The sequence below is a fragment of the Nomascus leucogenys genome, chromosome 15 (assembly GCF_006542625.1).
Source record: "Nomascus leucogenys isolate Asia chromosome 15, Asia_NLE_v1, whole genome shotgun sequence".
Lineage (NCBI taxonomy): Eukaryota > Metazoa > Chordata > Mammalia > Primates > Hylobatidae > Nomascus > Nomascus leucogenys.
The window spans coordinates 53,421,860-53,437,394 of record NC_044395.1 but is presented as its reverse complement, the minus strand read 5'-3'; the positions used below and the strand labels follow the sequence as shown (position 1 = coordinate 53,437,394).

The 15,535-nt window shown below is 41.1% G+C and overlaps 1 protein-coding gene across 4 annotated transcripts in view; it reads left to right on the top strand.

Moving 5' to 3' along the window:
- Positions 1–3,291: 3,291 nt before the first annotated feature.
- ANKRD42 (ankyrin repeat domain 42) overlaps positions 3,292–15,535 on the top strand; it is a 68,158-nt gene continuing 55,914 nt past the window's right edge. For all 4 annotated transcript variants that reach the window (XR_004026047.1, XM_012505234.2, XM_030794764.1 and 1 more), the window contains exons 1-2: positions 3,292–4,308; positions 7,988–8,151. Coding sequence is in view for 3 of the 4 variants with exons in the window: in XM_012505234.2 (XP_012360688.2) it covers positions 4,251–4,308; positions 7,988–8,151 (222 nt within the window). In the remaining variant the exon portion in view is untranslated. The remainder of the gene's footprint in view (positions 4,309–7,987; positions 8,152–15,535) is intronic.

The window sequence follows — 15,535 nt, the reverse complement described above, 5'->3', positions numbered from 1 at the left end:
TCCTTTGTTTCCAATACCATTTTCTTTCCTTTTCTTCCTCAGATTTGTTGAGTTTCTATTTATTGTTCTTTTCAAACACCAGCTAGTTACTATCATCAGTTTTATTTGCTATTTCATTAACTTCTGCTTTTATTTTTATTATTTTTGAGATGATTCTATTGAGAAGACTTTATAATCTTGCTCTGTCACCCAGGCTGGAGTGCAATGGCATGATCTTGGCTCACTGCAACCTCTGCCTCTTGGGTTCAAGTGATTCTTCTGCCTTAGCCTCCCAAGTAACCAGAATTACAGGTGCACGCTACCACACCTGGCTAATTTTTTTATTTCTAGTAGAAACGGGGTTTCACCATGTTGGTGAGGCTGGTCTCGAACTCCTGACCTCAAGTGATTCACCTGCCTCGGCCTCCCAAAGTGCTGGGTGTGAGCCACTGCACCCGGAATCTGCTTTTATTTTTAATTCCTTCTACTTTTATTTTGGGAGATTTTACTTTTTCTGCTTCTCTGTTACCTGTTTCTGTTTCCTCTTCTAATCCTGTCATGTGTGTATCCTTTAAGGATTTGTCACGTGCTGTCTCATTTCCTCAGTAAATTTATCTACTACATATTGTATAGTGAAAAAAATAAAACCTTTACCATTACTATGTAAGTGGCTATAAACACTATATTAATTTGGAGTCAGTCATAGTGGGTTCCAATTCCTCAACTCCTACTTGTGTGATCTTGGTCAAATCTGAGCTGTTTCTTCGTCTGTAAAAATAAAAATAACAATACAGATTAAGTTGGGTATTATTTGCAAATCATTTATCACAGAAACTGGCCCACATGAGTAACTCGACAAATGCCTGGTATACAAAAGGCCTCAGCTGCCCCATTTCTTGTTTTGTTTTTTCTTTGAGGCGGAGTTTTGCTCGTCGCCCAGGCTGGAGTGCAATTGCGCGATCTCAGCTCACTGCAACCTCTGCCTCCCAGGTTCAAGTGATTCTCCTGCCTCAGCCTCCCGAGCAGCTGGGATTACAGGCTCCTGCTACCATGCCTGGCTAATTTTTGTATTTTTAGTAGAGATGGGGTTTCACCATGTTGGCCAGGCTGGTCTCAAATCCCTGACTTCAGGTGATCCGCCCACCTTGGCCTCCCAAAGTACTAGAATTACAGGCGTGAGCCACCGTGCCCGACCCAGTTGCCCCATTTCTAAAAGTGAGGGGATTAGGATGACTAATCCCAAATTCACTTCCAACAGTGAAAAACTTTATCTTCAGCCTGTTAGTTCACCTGCCTGACAGTCAACTGATCAACCCACCCACACAACAGTTACTAAGCCCTTCTCTTAAATGAAATATTCTAGACATCAGAAATGCCAAGATTTTAAGATACAGTCTCTACCTTCCAGAAACTCAGGGTCCTTTAGGGGTGAGGAAAAATTGTTAAACAGATAATTATAATACAACGGGATAAGTGATCTAATAAATGTTGTGGGAATTCAGAGACTTTGAGGAGCTCCTGCAGCAAAATTCAAGACCTATGTTGGAATCCTAAGTCAGGTATTTACTATTTACTAGTGAAGGGGGAATTAATGAATTTTATAAGTATATTAGTCAAGAAGTTTATTCTTTTCCTTAGAGGTAGAATGAAATATAGCCCCCCACCCTCTGGAGGCCTGGGTTAAGAGAGAATATTAACTGCTTATTTCTCCTCTATGCACGGAGAAGCTTATCTGTGTTCCATCGTTTCACATTCCTTGAAGCACCACGAGTTCTTGCTTCCCTCCCTAGCGCGGCTGTAAAGTCACAAGGTTGACAAGCAATTGCTACAAAAGCATGTATTCCCAAGGATGTAAGACATGTGGTGTAACAAATGTAAAAGAGTAATTAACTGCCTTTGTTCTTGCTTCTGCAAGTAGGCTTCCTGTAGCACCAAACTCCCGCCACAAACTGCTTAAAAGGTGATTGATCCCTTTGTTCCGGGCTCAGACTTTCTGGACCCTAGTCCGACTGAGCCTGTGATCACCTTAATAATAAAGGGCTCTCCTGAACTCTGGCCTCTCCTGTCTCTGATTTGTCCCGCAACACTAGCAGTGTATCCTGAGGCAATTAACTTTTTTTTCCCTTGTTTCTCTCTCCGTACAAAGGAAGAGCAATACTTATTTTGGCAGGTTATAGTAAGAATTGAGTCAAACTCATTTATGTTGGTATAAACAAATGAACAAGAAAATATAAAGCACTTAGTACAGTGCCAGGCTGATCATAGGAACTCAATAAATGGCAATCAGTAATATTACAAAAGGTGATGGAAGTCAAAGACAATTTACTGTACCTCAAGAGTAGAGGTAGGATCAGAATTTCCCAAATGTGTTCACAGACCAAAACTGGGGGAAAGGCAGGGTAGCTTCCTGGTAAGAGGAACAGCACATGACAAGGCAGAGATATTAAAAAGTATGGTATGTTTCCAGGACGAGTTCATTATTCCTGAAGGGAGAAGGCAGTAAAGGTAGAAAAACTGGGCCGAGAGGGGAATCCAGGTTGGTGATGCCCCTGGAGGGCAGATAATTCTTACTAATTTCTGTATTTTCTGCTGCTGGCACAAAACGTGACCCATAGGTTTGCAACAAATGGTGAAATAATTCATTCCTGTTGTTAAGCAATACGGTTGTAGAAATATTTGAGCAGTAAACATGCTACAGTGAAAGGATTCTCGGATTTGGAGTCAGGAGACGTGAAGCACTCTTTTGACTAACGACCCGTGTTTTTATACTGGTTTTACAACTTACCTGCTGCCTGGCCTTACCAAAGTACCGACATATTGAGTCTCTTGACCTATAAAAGAGGGGTAACAACTAACAAGCGATTATTAAAGAGTTGGCGGTAGTAAAGTACTCAATAAAAACAGCGGCTGCAGCTGCTAAATTCTCCTTTAGGTCTTTTTCCATACTTGCGAAATGACAGGGCAACAAATTTCCTTCCAATCACCACTGAGAAAGTATACCAGGTTTGCCCAAGGACAAAAAGGCCCCGCCCGGCCCGCGCCACACAGGTCACCTACGCAGAATGCAGTCCTGGGGCGTTCCACTTGTGTCGCTCAGCGATGGAGGGCGCGATCGATGACAGGCCACTCCAGAGACGGACCTAGATAGGTTCGCGTGAGGCCGAGCCGAATTTCACCGAAAACCAGTTCACAGCACCTCCCGATTTGTCCACACGAAAAGCCATGGAAAAGCTGAGGGAAAGAAAACCGGAAATAGCGTGAGCCGTGAGGAGCGGGAGGGAAATGACCTCAGCACGTCGGAAGTGTACTCGTTTCCAAGGCGACGGCCCTGCTGCCTCTCCAGCCAAGTGGCTGGAGTCGGGAGGCTGGAAAGCGACTCCGAGAAAGTACCAGCGGAAGGCGGCCGCCGCCACCGCGGCTCGCAGGGAGTAGCAGACGAAGACGGCGGCCGCCGCACTAGCCACCACGTGTGGAGGATAAACGGCCTACACGGCCATTCCGGCGCCGAGTCAAGGGAAAGAGTTAGCGACGACGGGGAAAGAAAACGTGAACAGGGCGACCGCCGCTCCAGGGTCGCTGCAGGAAGCCTAAGTGGAGACGCCGGCTTCTCCCGGAGTGACTTGAGAAGGGTCGGTGAAAACCTCGGCCACTGCCGCAGCGTCTCTAGGGAGGGAGTTAGGGGAGATAGTGGCCACAGTCACAGCTGCTCTTGGGAGAGAGTTAGGGGAGACCGCACCTTCTGCAGCAGCGACGTGAATTTTAGTGAAGTTGGAGGCCACCAAACTACCGACTCCAGGGGAACAGCCAGAGAAGACCGAGGCCTCCGCCTCAGTGGTCCTTGGGAGCGAGTCAGTGACGTCCGGGACTCGCGAACTAGTGACTTCGGGGATAGAGTCAGTGACGATCGCAGTCGCCGCCTCAGTGGCTCCTGGGAGGGAGGGAGTGTCGATGGCGGCCACAGCCTTGGTAGTTCTTGGGAGGGAGTAAGTGGAGACCGCGGCTACGCAGCCAGTGACTCCTCCGGTGTGAGCGGCAGTGAAGACGCCAGCTGCCGCTTCAGTGGCTTTTGGGAGAGAGAAAGTGAAGACGAAGGTTTCCGCTGCAGCTTCTGGGAGAGAGCAAGAGAGGACCTTGGGCCCCGTCCTAGTGACGACGGAGAAGAGGGCCGCTGCCGCTGCCGCTGCAGTGGCTCGTGGGTGAGAGCAAGTGAAGACTGCCGCAGCATCAGGGTCCTGGACTCAACTCCTCCCCAGAGTCGGAGGTGTTGCGCCATGCCCGGGGTGGCCAATTCAGGCCCCTCCACTTCCTCTAGGGAGACTGCAAACCCCTGTGAGTTAGACTATGTCATTGGCCCTCATCTCTGTCGTATTCCTTTTCTCACTTAAGACCGCAACAGCCTTAGCCCTTTCTGGCATTTGCTTTTCTCAGCTGTCACTCCCCCTTTCCCTTTTTAATTTATTTTCAGGAGATACCAATGCTGTTCAACTCTCCCCTGTTCTGTATTATTTCCGCTTTCTTTCCTTTTTTCCATCCACACCATTCCTCCGAGTCTTTTTGCCCAGCTTGACATCAACTCTTGTTCAGTCTTATGGACCCTTTTAAGTTCTTCCTTGACTTCCCTGCAGCATTTGACCCTGTGGAGATGACAAATTAGTACTTACTTAGTTTTCTTCTTTCGCTCCATTGAGTGACCCTTTCCCTTACCGTTTTTTCTTCTACCCTCTTCTTAAATGCAGCTTTTCCCCCTTGATGATGCCATCATTGGTTCTCTTTTTCTTGTCATTTACTGTGACTTCAGTCCTACTGATGGCCCTCAAATCGGTTACTCATTCAACCATCCAGTAAATATTTACTGCATATGGCTACTTTGTGCTCTGTCTTAAGGAACTTAAGGAACTTAAGAAGACAGGCATATTCTTTACCTTCTAGTGAGGAAGATAAATACTGAGCAAATAATGACAAGTGAGATGAATGTTATAAAGGACGGTAGAATGCCACTGATTCCAGTAGGGGGTGAGTATGGGTGTCAGAAAAAGCATTCTAATGCAGAGACACACGTAACACTGAGACGTGAATTCCGTATCTCTCCTCGGAGCTGCAAAAATAGATAGATAAGTCTCCCTTATGGAAATTTTCCTTGGGTACCTCAAGAGCAGCATGTCCAAAATGTAATTTTATATCTGTATATCCTCTCTGTTCTTCAGTGTTTGCTGTCTCAACTAATGGCACCACAGCACTCAGATGATAAAGCTAGACACCTTGGAGTTATCTTACTACTTTTCCCATGTTTCACCCACTGTATCCATTCCAGTTTAGTTCATTCTAATTTTATTAATATTTGTTGAATCTTTCTCCTTTTCTTTTCCCACTATTCACAGTCTCATTTTTTCTGGTCTAGACTATTGTAAACTGTATTCTTGATCTACCTCCTCTCTCTTTTTTTTTTTTTTGAGACGGAGTCTCGCTGTGTCCCCCATGCTGGAGTGCAGTGGCGCGATCCTCAGCTCACTGCAATCTCCGCCTGCCAGGTTCACGCCATTCTTCTGCCTCAGCCTCCCGAGTAGCTGGGACAACAGGGGCCCGCCAACACACCTGGCTAATTTTTTGTATTTTTAGTAGAAACGGGGTTTCACTGTGTTAGCCATGATGGTCTCCTCCTGACCTCATGATCCGCCCACCTTGGCCTCCCAAAGTACTGGGATTACAGGTGTGAGCCACCGTGCCCAGCCAATCAACCTACTCTTTAGTCTTGCCTTTTTGCTCCCCATTCAATAGATTCTCTTCCCTGAATTTAGCCTTGTAAACTCAGCCTTACAGCTCTCAATCATTATAATTCTTCTGTTTAAAATTCCTCAGTGATTCTTCACTGTCTGCTCAAGTCCAAGTTTTTAAAAATAAGTTTCACCATTGTCTGTTTCTTGTCTAGTTCTAGCCTATTTTTCCCCTTAATACTTTAGTAAAAGGATTTTTGTGTGTGTGTGTGTGGTTTCTTGACCATGTCCCACTGTTTATGCTGTTTAGGCCTACTCATTCCTCCTACTTTCCTTGGCAAACTCCTGTTAATCCTTGAAGATTCTGTCTTAGATGTAACTTTCCCCAGGAATCCTTCTCTGTTCCCCTTCCCTCCTACCCTGGCTGAGTTTGAAGTCATCTGTGCTTCCACAGGTTCCTATGAATATTTCCATCGTTGTTTTTACCACATTATTTTGTATTTTGTGTTTGTATCTTCTCTACTAATCTGTGAGTTCCTGGAGGGTGTCTTCATCTTTTTATCCTTATGGTAGACACCAAACTTACGTTGAGTAGATGGATGAGTGGATGAGTGAATAAATCGGGATGGAATGTGGTGAGAAAAAAGGCCATAAAATTAGATGGAGCCAAATTATGGGAGGCCATAGAGGTCATACTGAGAGTTTGGGTTTTGTTTTGTAGACTAGCAGTGGCCAACCAGTAGCAGTTTAGAGTAGGGGCATGAAGTGGTCAGGATAGTTGGTCTGTATAAGATGGATTAGAGGAGTGTCTCTGTGTAAAATAAGTATAGTGGATAGAACATCGTTTGTAGGTCTGGCTGTGCTAGTTTAAAGGAGAAGAATGAAGAGATTAACATCATTGAACGTTTATTAAAGGTGTGTGTGTGTGTATGTGTACATGTGCACACCTTACATATGCTGTCGTTCCCATTTGCCATATATCTTAATTGTTCTTCAAGGACTTGCTTGAATGTTTCCTCCTCCTCTGTGACTTGTTTTGTTTCTCCTTAATTTTACCTGTACTCTCTGAGGACATTGCTGTCAGGTTTTTGTTTTCATTATGTATTTATCCAAATAGATTTTAATGTGTTGGCGGAAAAAAAATGTATTAAATCCTTGTCCGTTTTCTATCATGTTATCATAGTGCCTGACACATGGTAGATGTTCAGAAAGGCTTTTTGAGTACACTTACAGCATTTTGCTAAGAGCAAAGATATAATTAGAGTATATAAAAAGATGTAATAATAGTATATAAAAGATATAATTCCAGTTTAAAATACGATTTTTGCCCTTAAGAAATTAACATTCCTATTGTGGAGAGAGGACATGTACATAGATAAATAGTAGTACAAGGTTGCACAGATCATTTGCCAGAAGTGTTGGTGAGCTGTTTTCAAAACAACTTCAGGTCAGGAATCATGCCTGTTTTATTTAGAGAATGCTGAAGTTGAACTGCTTACTCCTTCATTCTTCTCTAATAGTTACCTGTTCACAATGCTTATTAATTAAATTATAAAATATGAAGCACTAAGAGTATATGAATTAAAAATCGTGGCCTGCCATTCCTTTCTTAGTGTAAGAATAAATTAGAAACATAAGAAAGATGTTGATAAAATATATTTGCATGTATGAGATGAGGCTCTGGTGAAGTCTTTTTCACTAGAGAGGCCTTTGTATGGAGAACACATTGGGCATATTTCAAAATGGTTACTTTTTCCTTCTCACTGCCAAAAACATGAGTTCCTGGCTTTTCACAATGGTAACCTGGTGAGGTTTCTGAAGGTAAAATCTATGAAAGTGTAGTGGCTTCCTAGGTAAGAGTGTGGCCTTTAGAAGTTTCTCATTCTTTGGCTAGTATGTACTCATCCTCTGGCAAGTCGTCAACATTACCATGTAAGTGCTTCTACCACTTTATGGCTCCAGTGCTTCTGCTCCAGGACTGTATTTTTCTGTATTTGTCTCTCCAGATTTGGGGTGGCAGTTTGCCCTGAGACCTCGGTTCTCTGATGGGTCCAAGAAAAGTTGTTCATTTTCTGTTTATTCATTTTTCCCTATAAGGATGGGAGTGTCAACTTCCATGCTTTTTACATGTCAGTGTTGGAACCAGAAGTCTGTTTAAGATATTAATGACAAACATCTTTGTAGTAAATTATTTGGAAAGCCAAAGTTATTTTTTGCTTTCTGTTAGATCACTGTTTTAGTCTTTTTTTTCTTTCACAGTTTTGTAGTATATTGTAAATAATTTGATTTTTCAATAGGTTCCAGGAAGAAGGTGCATTTTGGCAGCATACATGATGCAGTACAAGCTGGAGATGTAAAGCAGCTTTCAGAAATAGTGGAATGTGGAGCCAGCATTAATGAAGTTGATGTTCTCCATAAGTTTACCCCTTTACATTGGGCAGCACATTCTGGAAGTTTGGAGGTAAGAAACTATACATATCACTAAACTGAGGTAAGTTTATAGCTATAACAGTTTTGTAAATTTAGCAAACAGTGCTGAGACCTTATGGTAGGTACTGCATATATTTTCTTTTCAGTCATAGTTTAATATTTGGGTATTCCACTTTGCTAGGGCTTGATAACAAATTATCCCAAAATTTAGCATAATAAAATAATGAGTAATTTATACTCATGAACAAACCCCAAGAATTTGGATCCCAGAGACAGCTTGTCTCTGCATCATGATATCTGGGGCTTCAGCTGTAATATTAAAAAGCTGGGGCTAGATTCTTCTGAAGGCTTGTTCACTCAAGATGTCTCTGGTGGTTGATGCTGGTTATGAATTAGGCACCTTAAACTTCGTCCCTGTGGGCTTATTTGTGAGGATTCTACGTGTGAGCTAGTTTCTACTTCCTCACAATATGGTGACTGGGTTCCAAAGGCGAGCATAGAGGATAACTTGGAGTAGATAATATAATGAATACGTATTCTAACATTTTTGCTTTAGTAGCGTCAGATTTTTAGAAAAGAAATGGAATGTTGCAGGTACATTTGAAGTCCCTAAGTACCCCTCTCAGGTGCCATTCCTCTGCTTCCAACTCCAGAGATAACTATTACCCTGATTTTGGTGTTTATTATTCCTATCTATGTTTTATGCTGTTATTACATATGATTATATCATTGTTTTGAATGAAATACATTATATAAATGATATCACATTATGTATATTATTCTTTAGCTTGCTTTTTTTGTTGAACAATATGTTTTTGAGTTTTATCCATGTGGTTACATATATGTACTCAAGTTCATTTCTTTCAGCCATGCTGTTTATTCTATTCTTAGACTGGTATCAGAATTTCTCTGTTTTCATATTGTTGGGTATTTATTTGGTTTCAATTTTTAGCTAGTACAAACTGCTTAGTGAGTATTTTAATGCAAATCTGATCCTTGGGCTCTGTCCAAGGCTAACTAGCACTTTTCTCATGATTCAAGGTTATGTGTATGGGGGGCTTATTTTAGCTACTACATTTCCCCAGCCTATAAGCTACAATAGGTCTATTGACAATGGATTGTCTTTTTACCCCTACCACACACACATGACTTCCTTCTGTGAGTATGGCAGTCCTGTGTGATATCTTCTTTATTTGTACTTCTTTGCTTCTTGTAACCAAATCTGGTTCAGAGACTCTCCCTCTACCAGTTTGTGTGCCTCACTTAAGTGTTATTATAAACAAAGGATTTTCGCTTTTGCCTTTCATTGGAGCCTGATGGTTCTTTGTGAGCTGGTATCCCTGGGTAGGTGGTTCTCTCTGCTCTTTCCTCCCACATTCCTATTTGATCTGCAGTTTGGCAGGTTTTTTAATCTGTTTGTAGTTTGAGTTACAGTTGTCTCCTAGTTTCATCACGGTTGGAGTTTTCTGGGTTTTTTTGCTCTTTGCTTTTGGGTGATTTTGGAAAGAAGGGGGAAGTACTGATTTTACTCTGCCATATCCTAATAGACATCAGAATATACCGTTTATTTCATCTCTTTTCTGGTGCCCTTTCAGCTTCTCTTATTACTCTCACTCAGTGTACTTTGGTTAACTCACTCCTCCTACTGTGTAATTGTAGTGTTGTTTACATTTCTTTCCTACTTTACACTTTCTCTAGCCAGTCTTTTAAACTTCTTTGGCTTTATCGCTTCTACATAATTCATTTATTTGCTCTCTCTGCTGACTTTTGGATTATGTATTAGGTGCTTGATCATAGCTCATTCATATCTGACTAGCATCTCAAATTCAATTAGTCTAACACTAAAACTGTTATATTTTTCCCTCCCTTTTGTGGTTTTCCAGGGCAATAGCCTTTGAATCATCATTGAGTTGTTTCAGTATTTCATAGAAGCAAAACGCATTATCAGCATTTGTCTAGATGAAGGTGCAGTTCATGATACACATTGATGCAGTGAGAACTGGTCACTAGGTCATTTGATTCTGCTTCATCTTTGTCTCCTGAATTTGTCCTCTCCATCCCCATAACCCTGTCCTTAGATTTAATTAATTTTATTTTTGTGTGTGTGTGGTCCCCCTGTAGTCCATATACTATATACAAAGCTATTTTCTCTGTAAAACTAAAATCTAATATTACTTGAGACCTTCCTTAAAACCCTGTAGTAACTCTCTGCCCTCCATAGGATAAAGTTCAAGCCATTTAACATGGTAGACTTCTCTCTCTAACCCCATCTCCCATCATAATTGTTTTATGCTATAGTACTGGTGACTACCACCATTTCCCAAATTAGTCTACTGTTCCATATTATCATAGGCTTTGCACATGCTGTTTCTTTTCTTTTCTTTTTTTTTTTAATACTTTAAGTTCTAGGATACATGTGCAGAACGTGCAGTTTTGTTACATAGGTACACATGTGCCATGGTGGTTTGCTGCACCCATCAACCCGTCTTCTAGGTTTTAAGCCCTGCATGCATTAGGTATTTGTCCTAATGCTCTCCCTCCCCTAACCCTCCAACCACCGACAGGCCCCAGTGTGTGATGTTCCCCTCCCTGTGTCCATGTGTTCTTATTGTTCAACTCCCACTTTATGAGTGAGAACATGTGGTGTTTGGTTTTCTGTTCCTGTGTTAGTTTGCTGAGAAAGGTGGTTTCCAGCTTCATCCATGGCCCTGCAAAGGACATGAACTCATTCTTTTTTTATGGCTGCGTGGTATTCCATGGTGTATATGTGCCACATTTTCTTTAGCCTATCATTGATGGGTATTTGGGTTGGTTCCAAGTCTTTGCTATTGTGAATAGCGCTGCAATAAACATACATGTGCATGTCTTGGTAGTAGAATGATTTATAATCCTTTGGGCATATACCCAGTAATGGGATTGCTGGGTCAAATGGTATTTCTGGTTCTAGATCCTTGAGGAATTGCCACACTGTCTTCCACAAGGGTTGAACTAATTTACACTCCCACCAACAGTGTAAAAGAGTTCCTATTTCTCCACATCCTCTCCAGCATCTGTTGTTCCCTGAGTTTTTAATGATTGTCATTCTAACTGGTGTGAGATGGTATCTCATTGTAGTTTTGATTTGCATTTCTCTAATGACCAGTGATGAGCTTTTTTTATATGTTTGTTGCTGCATAAATGTCTTCTTTTGAGAAGTATCTGTTCATATCCTTTGCCCACTTTTTGATGGGGTTGTTTTTTTCTTATAAATTTAAGTTCCTCGTAGATTCTAGATGTTAGCCCTTTGTCAGATGGATAGATTGCACAAATTTTCTCCCATTCTGTAGGTTGCCTGTTCACTCTGATGATAGTTTCTTTTGTTGTGCAGAAGCTCTTTAGTTTAATTAAATCCTATTTGTCAATGTTGGCTTTTGTTGCCATTGCTTTTGGTGTTTTAGTCATGAAGTCTTTGCCCATGGCTATGTCCAGAATGGTATTGCCTAGTTTTTCTTCTAGGGCTTTTATGCTTTTAGGTGTTACTTTTAAGTCTTTAATCCATTTGAATTAATTTTTGTATAAGGCTTAAGAAAGGGATCCAGTTTCAGTTTTCTGCATATGGCTAGCCAGTTTTCCCAGCACCATTTATTAAATAGGAAATCCTTCCCCTGTCGCAAACATCAGATTTGTTGAAGATCAGGTGGTTGTAGATGTGTGGTGTTATTTCTGAGCACTCTGTTCTCTTCCATTGGTCTATTTATCTGTTTTGGTACCAGTACCAAGCTGTTTTGGTTACTGTAGCCTTGTAGTATAGTTTGAAGTCAGGTAGCATGATGCCTCCAGCTTTGTTCTTTTTGCTTTGGATTGCCTTAGCTCTATGGGCTCTTTTTTGGTTCCACGTGAAATTTAAAGTAGTTCTTTCTAATTCTGTGAAGAAAGTCGATGGTAGCTTGATGGGAATAGCATTGAATCTATAAGTTACTTTGGTCAGTATGCACATGCTGTTTCATCTGCCTGTCTCATCTCTTCCCACTGGTTACCTGGTTGAAATCCAGGTCAGGCAGTACCCACTTGGTAAAGCTTTCTGTTTTCCCCCTCAGTATCTCCCAACTAGTTACTGACTCGTTAGTGCTACCTCTAAATCTTATAAATTTTAAAAAGTGTATCACTTTAAATTTTATTCTCTATTAGATTTTGAGCTCTTTGAAGATAACTTTGAGACTTATTCATCTTTTTTCCACAATACCTAGCATAATGTCTGGCATATTATAGGAGTCACATCATAAGTTCACAATGAATGTTTCTCATGTTGCTGAATTTCTTGAATTAAATTTACGTTTATATTTTTAGTGTCTAGCACAGTGCCTAGCAGATGTTCAATAAATGTTGTTTGGATTTTTTTCTTTTTTTTTTTTCAGAGAGGGTATCACTCTGTTTCCCAGGCTGGAGTGCAGAGGTGCGATCTCAGCTCACTGCAACCTCTGCCTCCCAGGTTCAAGCAGCTCTCCCACCTCAGCCTCCTATGTAGCTGGGACTACAGGTGCATGTGCCACCATACCTGTCTAATTTTTTGTATTTTTGGTAGAGATGGGGTTTCACCACGTTGGCCAGGTCTCTAACTCCTGACCTCAAGTGATCCACCCGCCTTGGCCTCCCAAAATGCTGGGATTACAGGTGTGAGCCACCATGCCGAAGCCTGTTTGTTGGATTTTAACAAGCGTAAACAGAAAACAAAAGATATTGGTGCTTTTCTCTATTCCCACTTAAAGGTCATCTCCTGAACTTTTCTTTTTTTTTTGTTGAGAGGGAGGCTTGCTCTGTCGCCCAGGCTGGAGTGCAATGGCACCGTCTTGGCTCACTGCAACCTCTGCCTCCTGGATTCAAATGATTCTCCTGCCTCAGCCTCCTGAATAGCTGGGACTACAGGCATGTGCCACCACACCTGGCTAATTTTTGTATTTTTAGTAGAGATGGAGTTTCACTATGTTGGCCAGGCTGGTCTCAAACTCCTGACCTTGTGATCCACCTGCCTCGGCCTCCCAAAATGCTAGGATTGCAGGCATGAACCACCGTGTCTGGCCCTAAATCTTTACGTGAGCACTACATTAACACCTTTACAGTTTTTTATCCTTTCTGAATTTTCTTAAGATATTTGGTATTTATATATTGGTTGCAAGAAATAATCACTAAATTAATAATTGGTAAAAAAAACTATGCTTTATTGGACTTCAGTTTTTTTCAGATGAAATCTGCTATTGAGCCCCTAGTAAACTTTTCATTTCAGATATACTGTTCAACTCCAGAATTTCCATCTGGTTCGGTTCTCTTCTCTGTTCTCTCTTTTCTCTTTTCAGGACAGAGTCTGGTTCTGTCGCCTAGGCTGGAGTACAGTGGTATGATCTCGGCTCACTGCAACCTCTGCCTCCTGGGTTCAGATGATTCTCCTGCCTCAGCCTCTTGAGTAGCTGGTACTGCAGGTGCCTGCCACCACGCCTGTCTAATTTTTGTATTTTTAGTGGAGACAGGGTTTCACCATGTTGACCAGGGTAGTCTTGAACTCCTGACTTTAAATGATCCACCTGCCACAGCCTCCCAAAATGCTGAGATTACAGACATGAACCACTGCACCCAGCCAGTCAATTGATTTTTAACAAAGATGCAAATGTAATTCAGTGGAGAGCAGATATATTTTCATTAAATGATGTTGGCGCAATTACACATATTCATATGTAAGAAAATGAACCTTTTATCCTAAGTGAATTAACGCAGAAACAGAAAACCAAAAACCATATATTTTCACTTATATGTAGGACCTAAATATTGGGTACACATGGACAAAGAGATGGGAACAATAGACACTGGGGATTCCAAAAGTAGATAGGGAAGGAGGCAAGGGTTGAAAAACTACCTGTTTGATAACCTGGTCACTATTTGGGAGATGGGTTCAATAGAAGCCCAAATGCCTCAGCATCGTGCAATATATCCATGAAATGAACGAACTTGGCACTTGTACCCTCCGAATCTAAAATTAAAAAAAAAAGAAAATGAAGCTTGAGCCATACTTGGCACCATATGCAAAAATTTACTCAAAACAGATTGTAGATAAATGTAAAACTTATAAAACTTATAGAGAAAATAGAGAAGAAAACCTTTGCAAATCATGTACCTAAGAACTTGTAACCAGATTATATAAGGAACTCTCAGAACTCAGCAGTAAGAAAAAAAATTTTAATGGGCAAAAGACTTCAGTTGACACTTTCTCAAAGAGTACATATGGATGGCAATTAAACATATGAAAAGATGTTCAACATCATTAGCCATTAGGCAAATGCAAATTGAGACCACAATGAGATGCCAGTGCATACCTGTAAGAATAGCAGAAAAAACAAAAACCCCAAAAAATGACAATACAAAGTGTTTACAGGGATATCGAGAAACTAGAACTCCCATACGTCGCTGGTGGGAATATAAAGAGGTACAGCCACGTTAGAAAACAGTTTGGCAGTCTTTAAAATAAAGTTAAATATATACTTATTTTACGTCCTAGCAATCTCACTTCTACGTATTCACCCATGACAAATGTAAAACCAGTATATGAATGTTGACAGTGGCTTTATTCTCTAGTGCCTGAACAATGCACATAATAGTTTTTTCATAAATATTGTTGAATAAATGAATGACTTACTATAATTATTATTGAGATTGAGGTTTTTTAATATTTTATTGTCATTAGTCTCTGCTGCAGGAAAATGATTATTTACTTGATAAGCCTTTTAAACAAAGAATATGATTATGACTTCTATGACAATGTATCCCAATGATATGATCAATTCTTTTAAAAAGAAAGAGGTGGAATCGCCACGCTGACTTCCACAATGGTTGAACTAGTTTACAGTCCCACCAACAGTGTAGAAGTGTTCCTATTTCTCCACATCCTCTCCAGCACCTGTTGTTTCCTGACTTTTTAATGATCGCCATTCCAACTGGTGTGAGATGGTATCTCATTGTGGTTTTGATTTGCATTTCTCTGATGGCCAGTGATGATGAGCATTTTTTCATGTGTTTTTTGGCTGCATAAATATCTTCTTTTGAGAAGTGTCTGTTCATGTCCTTTGCCCACTTTTTAATGGGGTTGTTTGTTTTTTTCTTGTAAATTTGTTTGAGTTCATTGTAGATTCTGGATATTAGCCCTTTGTCAGATGAGTAGGTTGCAAAAATCATTCTCAGTAAGCTATCGCAAGGACAAAAAACCAAACACCACATGTTCTCACTCATAGGTGGGAACTGAACAATGAGAACACATGGGCACAGGAAGGGGAACATCACACTCTGGGGACTGTTGTGGGGTAGGGGGAGGGGGAGGGACAGCATTAGGAGATATACCTAATGCTAAATGACGAGTTAATGGGTGCAGCACACCAACATGGCACATGGATACA